This window comes from Coptis chinensis, chromosome 7, assembly GCF_015680905.1.
Source record: "Coptis chinensis isolate HL-2020 chromosome 7, ASM1568090v1, whole genome shotgun sequence".
NCBI classification, from domain to species: Eukaryota; Viridiplantae; Streptophyta; class Magnoliopsida; order Ranunculales; family Ranunculaceae; genus Coptis; species Coptis chinensis.
The window spans coordinates 88,947,514-88,963,629 of NC_141462.1; the positions used below are offsets into that span (position 1 = coordinate 88,947,514).

Below are 16,116 nucleotides of genomic sequence, written 5' to 3' on the forward strand. Positions count from 1 at the left end.
CATGAGTACCTAAGCACAATTTCAGCCTTAGCTCCTGTAGCAATCCAGCTACTGCTATTGATGCTAGAGATGCTCACTACTGGTATCGATCAATGTGATTGCCACTTGTCTTTAAACTTTACCTCCCTTTCTTTGGTCTTATTGTTTGCCCCAGCTTCGCGAATTGCACCTCATTCTTCATTAGAACAACTAAAATTGATTGGGCTTGTAAACAAAAAAAATGTAAGGTTACCACTAAAAGGGAATTGATCCAAGATAAAGACTCCTACAGAAAGGCAGAGATAAGTCTATTGAGGCGGCAACAAACCTTCTAAACATGTCTTGAGAGAAGACTTGATACACCTGATTTACCTTAATGACAACAATTTCATGCCTACTATTTAAGGTAATGCCCAGTTGGAGAACCACCAGTTGACAATATTCAGAAGTCAAGACAGAAAAAATTGTAAAATTCTAGAATTAGCTAGTTAAAGTAACAAAGATGAACGTACAGTAGCATTCTGTTGAGCAGGCAAGCGACCAGCGAGGACAAGTTTCGGAATGATAAGTGCCTAAACATTTACATAAACATCATTAAAACAGCACTAACATGATGTGCATAGATGGAAAGAATATAACACACAAACACACACACACACACACACACACAGAGTTATGCAATTTAGTTCTCTTCAAATATTTGATGGAAGTATACAGGAGAAGATAACCTCTGTCAAAAGTGCAGAAGTTGTAGCAAGGGTGAATGCCCCACGACCAAGAGGGAGCGTGGTAGTCCTTTGTGCAAGCTGCCATAGTTGAGCCTACAAGCGTAGAGAAAAAACAATAGTGTAAGGAAACAAAAGAAACTTAAATGCAGCAACAACCATGGAAACAAAGTTTACCCAACTGACGAGAGAAAAAAGGATCTGTAAAACACAATTTATTAACAAAATCAATGCTTGTAACATACCATATAAAACACGAAAGTACACCAGTAAATATTCGACATCACTTGCAACATACTTCTACATAAGTAGACTGTATTAACCTTTGTAACATGGACACTTCATATTCTTTAAAAAAATCAGTCTGAGACACAGACTCACGGCCACTCGTGTCGGACACACAGACACGCTGTGCATACGATTTCAAAATAGGGTTTTTCTATACCCTAAAAGACTAAGAAAATAATCTATTCACATAGTTGCAACTCCATAATATGCACTTTCATAGTAATTTATTTATAAGGAGGCACTTTGTAAGGTCTTGAGCTCAAGCATTAGTTGCGTAACTAAAGAAGAGTAATAGTTTTAACTATTAAATCCCGTGTCCTACTTTATAGATCGCCGTGTCGAACACTCCGTATCCGTGTGGGCATGGTTTTAAGAATGGGTTGTTTGGACCAGATCGGGTAACAGCGATAATCACCGGTTCCTATAGGAAGCGACCAAGTCTTTGCTACCAAAATCACTTAGATTTACATTCTCATTAAGGTAAAGAGACTTTATTGGGTGGTCTCAACTGTTTTAAACACTTGGGAGCACCTGATTTATTCAGGTCTAATAGTGAAACATCACCCATCTGTTCACGGTAAAATCTCGCTGTCTCTTTCTTCTCTCAAAGCCTTCTTTCTTCTCTCTTTTCTTACCAGGATGATTGAAACATATAGGGGCTGATTTTCTTTGCTTGTTGACAAATCTTTGGAATAAATTACAATTTAATTGAATATGATGTTAAAATCTCATCCGAAAAAACTCATATACCCAGCTCTGACTTCTCATCTCTATGTTTCATGAACCTTCCATTTTTCTTGTTTGACATATAAATCATGTGCTTTGGTTTTCTCATTTATGATTTTTTGAAGGTTTTGTCCAAACTTTGTTTGGTGCATATCTCAAATCCATGTTTGTTCTTTTCAATTTTCAAGTCTATTGACACTAGAATTGGAATTCCATAAATTCTCAAAACCCAAATCGTTAACTGAGTTTGGGCCAATTTTTACTAAAAACCATCAGATTCAAAGCATCACTCTTCCGATATTGTAACTGAGTTTAATTTTTGGTTTTAACCACCAAGTTAACCGGTTCCTATTATGAATCATCCATTTCAAACCGGTGATAAAACCAGTTCTGTTTTGAACCAGTCCAACATGAAAACTTGTATTAAGAGCTCCGACTACAGTTGAAACCGGCTGAGTCTTAAAAGTTAAAACCATGTGTGTAGAACACCGATACGAGTATCCGAGTCAATGTGACTTACGTATTAACCAGCTCTAGTTTCTCCATTATTCGTCTAACGTGTACGCAAGAAAAGGCAAAGAAAACACCATGTAAAAGATATCAGATGACTATTTTCCCTATGCTTTGTTTTGCATGTTTTTAAGTTTGTGTGTCCCATGTGCATGTGGCAAGTGGGTATCTAGATGTATGAGCGGGTGGATGTAGTAAATCTATAGAGAACAACATTGAAAAGACAAGTTCAACTTGACAATAGCCACATGCACATACTGAACCAAGGATAGTACTTTGATGCAAAATCTGATGTAAATTTTATATAATAGCTCAATAACAACTCCCATTACTGATGGAATCTCCCCTCAAACAACAGAAATTACAATAATTGCAGTATATAATGCCGTCATTGTTCCTCGAGACAAATTCAACGGTTTACCAACCAGTTAAAGAATTACACTTCACCACAGTATAGATATGGAAACAAAGAAGACATTTACCTGTTGAAGTTCCTGATCAGAGGCACTGGGATTTCCAGATGTTTGTATTGTCACAGGTTTTGCGGAGCACAAAAGGCATCTAACCTGGCAAAAAGAAGTTTTAAAAATGTACATAAAGTGAGTTTTTATATGAATACAGAGGCTTATTTATAATTGAAGACGTACATGCATAGAGAGAGAGAGAGAGAGAGAGAGAGAGAGACTAACTATCCACTTCTCACTCACTTTATAGCTAAAATTTGAAGCATGACATAAGTAAGCTTTTTAATGTAATCTTCTAAACCTTTAATCCCTTAAATGCTCCTTCCCCCACCCCCACACCTTGTCGAAACTTATTGCAAGACCTTGGGCTCAATCCCCCTAAGCTTGGCCACTAGACATAATGATGTGGACATGAGTCAGGTCCAATAGTCAAGTCAAGCCCATCGGTCGAATGCATTAAGCACCCCTTTCTTTTAGTTGCTTTATTTAGTTATTTGCCATGTGGCATGTTTTAATTGGTCTGCTTTGGTGTCAACTAGTATAAAATAAGGGCTTGTAATTTGGGGTTCATTAGTTGATTAGTTGAATATTATTTTAATTCCAGAGTGAATTTAGAGAAACTTTCGTGGTTCTTTTCTACTTCTTCTTAGTTGTAGATTTCTTTTATTAAATCGCTTCCGCTCGATTAAATCTACATCACGTAACTCAGTGTGTGGAGCTCCATAAATGGTCTGTGTGGCATGATCTCATCCGCCTGATTTTATAGCCTGCTCATCCGGGAAACTCTGTCACTGGACTGACATATGTCTGTTGGACATCCAGCTCGACAGTAGCAGCACAGTGACCATGGACCAGCTAGGAACGTACCCCTGCACAAGATTCCAAGGCTGGGCTCCCTAATCAGCAGGATTCATGCCCACGTTCAGATCCAGGCAAACTTGAAATCCATCATAGCATTTGGGCTGGCCCCACTATAACCCAAAATAGGTTGGTAGGTGACTATAAGAATGGACATCTTTGAGCCCTAACACGAGTCTTGGATTGTGTCTCCAGTAATCCAAGATTGTCGCTTCCTTTATTTATTACAACCAGAAAAGGATATGATTTATCTTCCATAAAGAATAGAGAATATCACATCAGCAAGCTAGCAGCTCTCCAGGATATTCTCCATACATCACACATTCAATGTATATAGAAATCTTCTTTTATAATAAGTACACAAAATGGAATGTCAGTAAAGCATATAGTGGTGCAGTCTCTTCTCCAAAGTCCAAACCCACCCCCCATCATTCATAATTTGCTGACTTCACTATTAATAAAGCTTAAAGGAGATATTATGAGAGTAGTCTACGACTCTACGGGTACATTTGTTGTCATTTAAGTTTTTCCCCTACACTAATATTACAGAACATTCACCCACATATATAAAATTCATGGCATTCAACCCATTAGAGTGAAATTGACAAGGGATCAGCATTGACTAGCAAAAGAAGAATCAAGTATGTCAAAACCATGCCCAAACAAAACCCACCACTTCACTAATCTGCAACTCTTCTTACTTCTCATTTGATCACCTTTGGCCTAGCAATTAGGAAAATTATCAAATCCTTCAAGAACGCTTTGTGAAATTACCTAACAATTTGCCTTTACTTTAGTTTCTCAGCATCTGACAAAGAATAGTTAAATACTTAAATGAAAGAGAGGAGGAAGATGGCCTAATGGAAAAGTGTAGCTAGCAGGTACCAAGTTGGACATTTTGTTATTTTGTGTGTAGGCATATACGCAACTCACAAGTTGAGTTGCTTGCTAGCATTCCTCATAAATTAAATTGCACTAACCATTCTTGCTCTCATTGTGCTGCCATCGAGGGTGTAAGTCAAGACTAGGCAAGATGGATCTTTCATGTGATCGTACACTGACTGCAACTTTCTACTATAACCTTCAGGCTTCTATAGAGCACATTGGCCATAGAATTCAACTGCGGCTTAGCTAAGAGAAGGAGATATTACCACAAAAGTAACATGTTAAGACGAACATCATAATAAAATATAACTCCAGAAGGGGTCGTTGTCTATCTCAAGCACTAAGGCTCGGCTCAAATCCAATAAGAAAAGGACACTGGAAAAAGCAAGATAATCACCAATACAATGGAGCCCCGCCAAGATCACCTCAGCCTCTCAGGTGCATCCACGAGGCATCAACCTCAATAAAAGCCTTAGTAACTGATGAACTGACTAATGAGCTTCTGCGCCTTGGTAGCATCCTGGGAAGAACGTGATGCAATCCTCTTTGCCTAAGCCTCAACACCCATAGAATAACCATTGACAGATACTCCACATTTTCCAAATTTTATGAAAAACCTTTTTTTCTTCTACTAATAATCACTTATTACATGCGATTTTTTTTTTCTTCTTTGGGGGTGGCGGGGGGAGGGATTATGTGTGTGTGTCAGTACTCAGTGTAAACCAACCGTATTCCAGAGCTTTTCTGGGATATATTTAAACTGTCAGTACATCATGGTCTAACTAAACAACATCACAAATCTTCTAATAATATCTAGATCAAAAGGAAAATAAAAGCACAATGTCAACAAGCAAAACATTTTTTTCCACAGATTCATTTTGGAGGTCTTGAAATTTTTTGCAATTTGAAACTAACCTCATTCAATCGCAGATCCCGACCATATCGCAATTGTGTGCTGGAGTTGAAGATATGCTCCATACCATCTATCATAGACCCGTCAAGAGAATCTGCATCCTCAACCTTGACACCATCTGTTCCTATCGTATCAGATACTGAAGAAGGGATTGTCACTGGATGCAGATGTAGCATGTAAGGGGCAGATATAGAAATCAAGTCAATAGTGTTTTGGACTTCACAGTCCGTGGATTTTCTTGCGTGTTCAAAACATGACAATGCCAAGTCTTCTCGGCCAATAAGAACATATGCTGCTGCGGGCCAGTCAGTGGGAGGAGATTCACGGCAGTTGTCAAGAGCCTATGAAGGGCCAAACAATGTGAACATTATAAATCACATGAAGTAGAAAATGCATACAATGAGTAGAGTAATTCCAATATTAAATGCTTTTTGCATAATATGGATGTGGATGCTAGATTAAATGCAGTACTAACATAGTAACACATGTCTCCCTATGGACGATTTATGAGAAAAAGGCACACATGTAAGGGGATAAGAGCCTCTGTGCACAAAGACAATTACAACCTGGATATACTTGGATGCACTACAAACATAGCCTAATACAGAAAACATTGTTTCAAGACTAGAGCACTGCCACACGGCACAGCCAGTTGAAAAGCTCTTACAATAAGCACCTCAAAGTCTACACCGAGTACATAGTTTGAGGAATGAACTCACATGTCGCAAAGCGAGAGAAACAGCACCAGGGAGCAAGTCAAGCTGTTTAAGTCCAAATCCTTCTGCAACCATAGCTAACACAGTGCTTTCCTCAGGAGTACGTGATGATCCCCCCACAATGTCACAATAAATGCCTGAAGAAATCTGCCTGCCCGTCCTCTCAGCCCCTGATAGTAGACTATAGAATGATACTATCTTCCGCCCCCAACTCACCACAGAACTTCCATCTTTACGAATAAGATCTGGAAGATCATCAACATTAATTGAACTGCAGCCATGAAGCAAACAACTTTCAAGCCATCTGAATATACTGGGTGGATTTCTCATAGAAACAGAGGTCTTCCAGTGTACAATTTTTTTAGGGAGATGAGGGAAATCTCGGAGATAATACTCCACATAGTTCTCCTCCCCTAGAAAAACAGCAATATCACACAATAGATCAACTAGAAGTCCCAAATCCCTGGAAGCACAAACATACAACGTGGAATATATCTTAGGTTAAATAGAAACTAAAGTTAACATAAACAATGACTATAAACTGGACCATGTATCTAGCAGAAGATAAACAGACCATATAGACAAAGACAAAATGTGCAGCGGATTTATATGCAACACAACCCTAATCTTCTAGAGACTAGAGTGAAGGCTGTGGTTACAGGTATAGACATGTGTCCCTAAGAGACAATAGTATTTAAACAAATTATAAAAGATATCTTTCATTGAAAACAATAGAGATACATTCAACCACATTAGTTCCACTTTTAATTACATGATATAAGTCTCTATTTACTAGCTAAACCTGGAGTTTAAAAAGTTAAATCTAATCGCAAAAAACGTGTAACTCAATACTCTTAATAGTCCTCAAGCTTGACATAAATACTTTGAATGTCCAGCTTGTAATACAGTAAAGCGGGTGTGGGGAGAACCGCTCATCCTATCCCGAGCTTCCCTAGCAATCATATTTGGAGATCTAAAGTACCCTCCCAAGTCTCCTTCCTTTGGTGTGCCGCTCAAAATAAAACCCTTACCATAGATAACCCTTACCATTACCCTATGGCTGAAGAGCAACAGAAGACACTTCGATGATAGATCTTTGTCGGTGGAGGAGATCATTATTTCAATCAAAGGGATATAATTTCTTTGGCCGAAGATTTGGGAGGGTAGAGGAACACACTGTTTGTTTGATTTCTGTTCCGATGGGAGAGTCTTTGACGAGCACTAGTTAGTATGTTCCATTGAGTTGAACTTTTTCAGTTTCTTTTCATTTTTCTTGTATTTGCAGTGTAGGATATCTCATTCCACAAATTTCCTTTCCTTGTACTATTTCTTGATTATATATAACATACCTCTACTTTTATAGATCCTAAAAAAAAAAAGGTTCCCCTTACCAATAAAATAGTCAATTCAATTACTAAATTCTAAAATTGAAGTCTTGAAGACCTTCAAAATCTTCATATCAAACATAAAAAAGCAACCATAAACTTCAAACATATATCTTTAGGGTCTCCATTTTAAAACAAAACCACAACCGCATGTGCCCAGTTTCCAGGAAACAAACAGAGGTTATCAATCAATAAAGAAAGACCAACAAGCATCCCAAGATTTTAAGGAGGAACTCACAAAATGTTGTGGTAATCAAATGACTAAAAAATACAAACACCAACTTGAAGTACTATTCAAACCATATGGTGCATGAAAACCGACAACAAACAAACACCATCCTATCAAAAATATCACGGAAAAAACACAAACTTAGTAGTACTTGAACCAACTAACAAACACGCCCTTGACTACCCTGAGTTGTTAGAGGGTGCACAAATGTATCTCAAAAGGGAGAGAATTTTAGCATGGGCCTAGCAGATGCCTAACAACACCCAAGGGTGACATAGAAGAGAAAAAATTGAAAGAACAAATAATGCAAAATGAATGTCAATATGAATGTCAATAGCAAAAACAACTAACGAAATATCCACTTGATAGATTAAGGCAGCCAGTAAAAGAACTCATAAAATAAGTGATTGCTTGCATGCTGCGTTACAGCTTAACAAGGAAAAGATTGATTACGAACAGAAATTCAGCTTACCGTTTGTGAAGATTATCGAGTTTCAAAGTTTCATAGAGAGCATGCAAGGAATCTAACGTCTCCACTAGAAGTTGCGTGTAGTAGGACTTATCTGAGCTATGTCTACCCTCTGTGTTTGAATTAGAGCAATCAAAATCTTGCAAGTTATGAGATGGAACCACAGAAATCCCAGGGAGAGAGGTCTGCTTACAATACTTCTTGTGAAACTCGCTATTCATAAGAAACTCCCATGCAGATTGGGACATCGCATTAGAATTTTTAGTAGGATAAGACTTCAACTTTCCACACATTTGCAATATCAGACTACTGAAAGCCTCCCATTCAGAACTGACACAAGAATCAGTGTTACCCAAGTAGGCACTATCACCGTCTCCCCATAGAAGACCTAGGAAATGATTGTAAAACGTGGAATGAAGTCCTTCCGCCATCGCTGTGATGCAGTCATTCGTCAAGGAAGAAGAAGGCCCTCTGCGTAGTGTGCATCTAAACATCTACACAGATGAAGAAGGGGTAAACAATATCATTTTCTTTTCATTTTGATCAGTAAAATGCAAAACGATGTCAATTTAAAAATGGAGGAAAACTACATAAATTTCCATCTCAAAATGCTGAAAATAATGTCTGTGGTGAACAATATAGAGTCTTGAGGTTTCATTTAATGAAAGCCAAATACAGAAATTGCAAAAATATAGATTTCTGGTCCAATTCTTTAGAAAACATATGCAACAACTTCTGTATCTTCTGATGGTTCATGAAAGACAGTACACAGTGTAACTTTTTATTTTTTGATTGGTAAGCCTGTTTTTAAACGAGATCAGTAACTCATTGGTGCGGCGGGGGTTCGAACCCCAGACCCCTGGTATCATCACCCAGTGGTTTTACCAACTTTGCTAGTTGGCACCTGCACACTGTAATTTGAGTACAATGAAACTGTATAGTGCACATATACAAGCATCAGAAGCTCTTAAGCTCAAATTTACACGAATTCCCTTATCAGAGAGAGAGAGAGTCTACTCTACTGTACAAAAAGGAAAAATGGATGTGAGTGCTAAGGCATCATTGATGACATGTGACTGTTGTACTAGAACCAAGTGGTCTACAAACATAGGATGGTACAGTTGAATTTCTTTACATTTGATTGATAGGTCGTTATGTTAATGATTAATCAAATACCATCCCAAGGGCATCTCCAATGGGGGGTGTAATGAGTATAATTTCTAAAATTTACACCTCATCTTGAAAAACACTAACCCAGTCGGCTAGTAGGGGACGTAAACCATTTTCCTCTTGGTCTACACATTCACTTAATAAAGCATTCAAATACACACTTGCATTGGAAGAGACATGAGGTGTAAACCAACACATTAGACAATAGAGATGCAAAAGGGACTATGTGGAGGTGTAAAATCATAATGGCACATAGGTGGTGCCCATGTGGAGGTGACATACGCAGCCCCCACTGAAGTTTCCCTAAGAATGTGAGCTGGCATATTCAGTTGACTTCCCTTGTACTTTTAATCTAATAAATTAGCTATGTTGGTTAATAAAACATAACTTAGACATGACATATGAATGAAGTTGCAGATAACTTTTCACACAAAGGATGACTAAAGTGAATGCCATTATGAAGTTTCAGCTTAAAGCTGCACGACATCAAGACTCAAAACTATTGTAAGTTGGCACAATTGCAAAAACTATAGTTCTATAAAGCAGGTATGGTTTGAAAAACAAGATCAATAAAAAGGTGTAACTACCATGAAGCTAAAAACATGATATAACTTCCACGGAAGAAACAAGCAACTGGAAAGAATATAATACCTGGCCATTATTGACAATAACATTAACTCTCCCCTCAACAGCATCAGCTAATCCTGTAATCTTCAAATCAATGCCAACTGCAGTTGATTCTATAGAAGGTAGTTTATACCTACACAAGCACCTCTTTCCTGACTGCGAATCACAAAATGATACAAATGTGATTTATGAACTTCATCAAAAGGGTACCAAGTTACTTTGAAAGTTCAACAAGAAGAAAAAGTGGTAAAATAGGATTGTTCAAAGCACAGATCTTTGACCAAACACAAAAACTACCGAGCCAAGAGAGAGGGAAAAAAAACACACAAAAAAATAAAATAAAAGCATCGCCATGTGGAAGTTTAAAATTATTTTTTGATTGGTTGGTCGACACATAAATGAAGTTGCATAACCAATGAACTTTAGGGGTGTTGAGATTATTCCACCTCATTTCTAGGTGTGTCCCACACTCCCACCAATGCTGTATCCCCACACTTCCTCTTGATATACATAAAAATGTAATATCTCTACAAGTTTGAGCTTTTACGCAATCGACAATTTGACATGGTATTAGAGGTTTTGTTATCAAAGATTCCGTTTCAAGTCTCTCCAGGAGTTTGTCGACCTGTATTGATTCTGGAGTGTTTGTGTGTGTGGTGTTGGGGGGTGGGGGGGTGGGGGTGGTTGTTGTTGACGTCGTCGTCCTATCTACTTGTTCATGCTTTTTAAGTCATTGGCAATTTGACCCTATCAATTTTAGAAATGCAGGAAGAACAAGTTTTAAAATACACCCACAGGGTACAACTGGATATCATTCAGTAAGCTTAAGAAGAAAACTTTCGGAATTTCCAATGACAGAAAAATCAGATGTGATACATCCAGAGTAGAAACTTACATAAAGAAGCAGGGTGTTTTCTGAACTCAAGACAATGATGTCTGTAAACTGCAACAGACCAACTTTCACTCTGCAGGAAAAATTGCATAAAGACACCTTCAACATTATAAACAGCACAGTCAGAAAACAAAAGGCAAACAGCACAACCTTGGGCGTGTCACAATCACAGGAGCAGCAGCAATTGCAGGAAGACACCAGCTCATATCTGGTTTGATATCAAAGAGAGTTTCGTTGTTTATTTCCACAGTATGAAGCCTTACAGAGAGTAGTCCTTTTTGTTCTTGGAGAAGAAAACAGAGTACAGGAACCCCATCATCATCAGTTGCCATAAACACCTGATTATAACACATAATAAGGCAGTAGAAATGAAATAGAGTTGAGTCTACCCAGCCACTAGAAAATAAACACAAACATAACCTTGCTGATATAAGTTTCTATTGTACTGTAAGTATCCCAAACTAGCAGAAAGAGCTGTCTCTCTGCAAAATGACAAGTTCTGTTAACCCAAATCCTGCTTTCTACAGAGTGAGGACAGATGTCGGAGATAATTTGAGTCACCCATCAGATAGCCTGTAAACAACTAAACAAAATAGCAAACTTATGTTCTCATGCACTAGTAGAGTAGTGGTTACTATGTCTTTCCTCCTAAGTCCTAACAGACTTCAATTTAATTTTTAACAAGGTAACAAAAACAAACTGCAATATGAATTTGTTATTCAGACTACGCTGAAAAGCAAGACTAGTAAGACTCCTCTCAGTCATAATTATAAAAACCTTTCTAAGAGATTACCAACACTTCTACAGGAACTCAACTGGAAATCCACCGGGACCAAGATAATAAAAAAAACTGTAATATGAATGAAAAAAATGAGCATTCAACCAAGTGGAATGGTACCTTACTAGCAGCAGAAGGAGCACCTTTCCCTTGCCAAATCCTTCGCAATGATAATTGCTTTGGCAGCCCACCAGGAGAAAAAAGTTCAGTGGAGCTTAAATTTGAGACCTCAAAATTAGAATTTGCAATTTCAATAAGCCACAAGGAGTGTTGCATCTTTCCTACCAGTTGGAAAAAGATTTAGAGTTAAAACAACATAGTATTAAGTGTAATAGTTATAGAGCGTTTCTTTTGATTGAGGAGAAATTATTGAAAGAAAACAAAAAACAACTTTGGGTCTTAGGAAAAAATACTGAAAACCCACCTCTACTGTAAGATGCCATAAGAGGAAATGAATTGCTAGTCCATATAGTCCTTTCGTCCAAATCCCTCATTGGGACTAATTGGCCTCTTTCTTCAACCAAAATTGCCTGAGAAGTAATTATTAAAAACAATAACCGAATGAAAAAAACTGTACGGCAAGCAAAATGGACCAGATCGTGAGAGTGGGACGCTTAGTAAGCAAGTATCTTCTAATTTGAGTCTGACTTACTTATTAACTTAGTTTTTTAACATATTTCGTGAAGTGTGCATCAATTTCTTAATGTTCAAAGAACCACATGCATCCACACCTCATTTCCTTATTTTTCTATTTTTTATTCTTTCTATGTTGGTCATTAAAACAGAAAACAAATTATAATTGATTTAAATGATGTGATTGAAAATATCACACTACAACATCAACAGTTCATAGAGAGCTATCTCAAGCTAATGTTTCACCACCCAAAGAGTAAGTTTTCAATATTTTCCCCTGCACCTTAACACCCAAAGAATCCCAAACCCGAATTCAAGTGTTAACATTATGCGGTAAATGATCTTTCAAAAGGTGGAAAACTTGTTCTTAAAATTCGGAGAGTTAAAGTTAATCCATATATTCCATGAGATAGCATGAAAAAGCATAAAAAATATCTTCCACGTATGTTCATTTCTCAATAATGGTGTTTAGTACACAGGCTGATTCTTCAAAAGTTAAAAGGATGTGAGGCAAGAAAACCCAACCAAAAAATGTATACAAATAAATTATAAACAAAAAATAGCACTCGAAAACTGGGTTCTGTAAATGAAATGTAGAATATGCAAGTGATGATACGGGGGCAGTCATGCACACCTGAGGCTCCTCAAGAGGATCTTTCAAAATCAAATGTGATGACAGCTTGGTTGCATCCCCTCTGATAGTATGATCTGCGTGGAGATTATGCTGTGGACTGTACCCAAGTTCCCTTTTCAGGCGCGGGAAATCACGTGCATTCAATGATGTACTCAAAGCTGAATAAGGACCAAAAGCCGGATAATTTACATCAGCTGCTTTTTGAAGAAGCAAACCACATGGAAGCGGCCAGATCGAAGTGATTGTACGGGGGAGTGGAATAGATACTACTTCACCTGCGTAAATTTGAACATCACTATTATTAGTTGCTGGGTGTGTCATCTCAAATTTAAGCCATCAAACATCCTAAACAAAGGATGAATAAAAAACTTTACTCACCGCCTACTCCGTATACTGTCAAGGTACCAACTTGTAAAACACATAGATGAGGCTCACTCAAGGCACCAAGATTACACCAGCATGCCTGAAATAGAATATTTGAAAACAATGAAATTATCTCTTAAGAACAAAAAGACAATACCAATCTCAAACAAAGAGACATTACCATAATCACTGAAGATTGCAACGTGTATCTCTTAAGAACCCGTGAACCTGAACTCCATATTATCCTAATTAACAATTATAATCAAAATTTTAAAACCCTAAATTACAGTAAATATAGTCAGTAACAAAAAATATATGTATATTACCGATTGCCTCTAATAAACAGCTCTTGATCAGTTCCATTCCAAGAAACAGAAGGCGAAACTGATGAATGACAATCAGACACATCATCTCTTTGTCGAGTCAGTTTAGGATCAAATAAAAAGTAATCGTAGTTATTATTAGTCTCGTCAGATTTGGCATCTAATGATTCAGCTATTAAACCAAACGGTTTGAATTCGCCTAATACTGTTAGCTCTCGTACTTTATCACTCATTTTTTTTTAAATTTAAATAGAAATGAGAAATGTAGAGAATACTTTTCTCTCTCCCGCTCTTTCTTTTTATATTGCTTTGTTTTAAGCAACTCCTTAAACCCTAGAGAGTGTCTGAGGTTTGGTCAGGTTCGATCACGTGTTTTAAAAATCACTCGTAGGGACAATTTTCCAATTTTAGCCCTATGTCATCTTGGTTGGTATGAACAGGGTGATGTATCAGGCTGGGTGCAATTGGGGGTGGAATTTAAGCCGAGTAGCTCGGGCTTGGCTCAAGCTCGTTCATTTAACTAAATGAGCCAAGCTTGAGCTCATATTATAGCTCGTTTAAGGGTGAAGCTCGGCTCAATAAGCTCAAATACCATCATCACAGTGTAAAATAGACGAGCTATTCGGGTTTGGCTCATTTAAGCTCAGCTCGGACTCGTTCATATAATATATGAGACAAGCTTGAGCCTATATTAAAGCTCGTTTAAATAAACGAGTTGAGCCGAGCTTAGTGAAACTCGGCTCGATTAGCTCGAATTCCACCCCTAGATGCAATGGCTCTCCATTCTCTCAAAAGTGGAGGGAGTGGCGGTGGTTTTTGCCCCTTATCTCTATAATACTCTCCATATATATAAAGTAATATTGAGAAATAGATAGTGCATTCCACGCAAGTTGAAATGGCGTGGTTTGTAAAAATCTAAACGACGCCACATGAAGTGGCGTAGAATGCATTTTTCAATTTCATACCGCCATTTGAAGTGGCGTGGTTTGTATAATCCCAACTGGCGCCACTTGAAGTGGCGTGGAATGTTTTTGTTTTTTTTTTTTTTTTTTTAATTCCACGTCGGTCGAAGTGGTGTAGAATGGTCCGAACCATTGGACACCAAAATTGGCTCCCCATCCTCAAAACATTGTTTTTTCGTGGAATGGAGATAGAGGGTGATGCACCATTGGACTTGCCCTTAGTAATTGTTCGTATCCAAATACGTTAACATACATTGTACACTATGTTGATGTATGAAAAATGACTCTAACAAGTATTATTATTTTTCATACATTATATGTGATATATGAATAGTAATTGTTCATACTCCGGCCAATAGGTATGAAAAATAGATATAAATAATAATTGTTCATAGCTAATGTTTGAGGTATGAACAATAATTGTTCATACTACAATAGGTATTTTTACTAATCATACATTATGTTAACACATAAAGGTGAAATTGGTATTTAAAAAATCAAAAAGGTTGGGGCAACTTTATTTTGTTTGTGAAGGTTAGAAATAGTAAGTTCATGGGTTACTTAATGTTGGAATTTGCTAGGGTGAGTTACTAAAATACAATGGTGTCCTCCTTTAGAGTTGTTTTGGCTCGAAATTGGTCCTTTATACCAATGTTTAGAAAATCGAATCAAACCGATAATTGAACTGGAATCCGATTGGAACCGTCGGGTGACTTCGGATCGGATTAACCTCTTTCGGAACCTAATATGCTAGCTAAATCCGATCCAATTTTTTTTCGGATTCAAAATATATTTCCAATTTCGGAACTTTCGAAATTTCGAATAACTCGAAATTTCGAATACTTGGTAAATTTTCAAAGATCTCTTTACTTTCAATTATTTTTTGAATATCATACGCCAATGTTCATTGTAGGGAGAGAAAACCATGTCCACAACACCAATGCACCAACAACAATACGCACTTGTTTACTGAGAAAACTCATTTTCATTCAAACAAGTGATCTAAGAAAAAAACGAGAAAAAATAACATTCAAATACCACCAATAGCAAGCATTGCATTCTGTTGAGGTATGGGTATTTGTAATGTTTCAATCTTTTTTCGTGTGTGGAAATTAAAGCGTGAAGTGTCTGCATAAATAATGGATTATGGTCTTGGACTCTAAGTAGCTTTATATAATATTCTATCTATTGAATTTGGCTTTTGATTGGTCCGAAGTCATTGTATGACTCAAATTATATTTTTTTTCATATCATTGTTGTTATGGCAGACGGTGTAATGACAGTAGAGTGGTCCAATTCAAGTGGGAAAGTAGTTGGAAGTAAAAAACTATAAAATGAATGAACGGTCGAGATCTAATCAAGTGAATAGTGAGAGAAGTATATATTTTCGAAATAAATTGGCAATAATATCGAAATTTTCTGAATTTTCGGATTGGATCGGATTTTAAAATTATATCCAAATCCGATCCAATTTTTTTTCGGAATTTTCGGAAATCGAAAAATTGGAGAATCGGCCCATGAAAACTACACCCAGAACCAGACCAATTTCGGGTCGGATTTCGGAAAAATCGGAAATTCGGCAAAAAG

At 37.3% G+C, this 16,116-nt stretch overlaps 1 protein-coding gene across 2 annotated transcripts in view; it reads right to left on the minus strand.

Annotated features, from left to right (window-relative positions):
- Positions 1-13,956, minus strand: part of EMB2771 (E3 ubiquitin ligase) — a 28,428-nt gene extending 14,472 nt beyond the window's left edge. Inside the window, exons 1-15 of one of the 2 annotated variants that reach the window (XM_086570153.1) lie at positions 13,571-13,956; positions 13,426-13,489; positions 13,260-13,344; positions 12,882-13,156; positions 12,039-12,144; positions 11,735-11,895; positions 10,987-11,174; positions 10,840-10,909; positions 9,969-10,100; positions 8,151-8,641; positions 6,068-6,527; positions 5,351-5,689; positions 2,711-2,794; positions 708-800; positions 492-551 (exon numbers count right to left, since the gene is read on the minus strand). In XM_086570153.1, the coding sequence (XP_086426279.1) occupies positions 492-551; positions 708-800; positions 2,711-2,794; positions 5,351-5,689; positions 6,068-6,527; positions 8,151-8,641; positions 9,969-10,100; positions 10,840-10,909; positions 10,987-11,174; positions 11,735-11,895; positions 12,039-12,144; positions 12,882-13,156; positions 13,260-13,344; positions 13,426-13,489; positions 13,571-13,800 (2,838 nt within the window). In that variant the 5' untranslated portion in view covers positions 13,801-13,956. The remainder of the gene's footprint in view (positions 1-491; positions 552-707; positions 801-2,710; positions 2,795-5,350; positions 5,690-6,067; positions 6,528-8,150; positions 8,642-9,968; positions 10,101-10,839; positions 10,910-10,986; positions 11,175-11,734; positions 11,896-12,038; positions 12,145-12,881; positions 13,157-13,259; positions 13,345-13,425; positions 13,490-13,570) is intronic. The other variant, XM_086570154.1, reaches the window with a different exon arrangement.
- Positions 13,957-16,116: the final 2,160 nt, after the last annotated feature.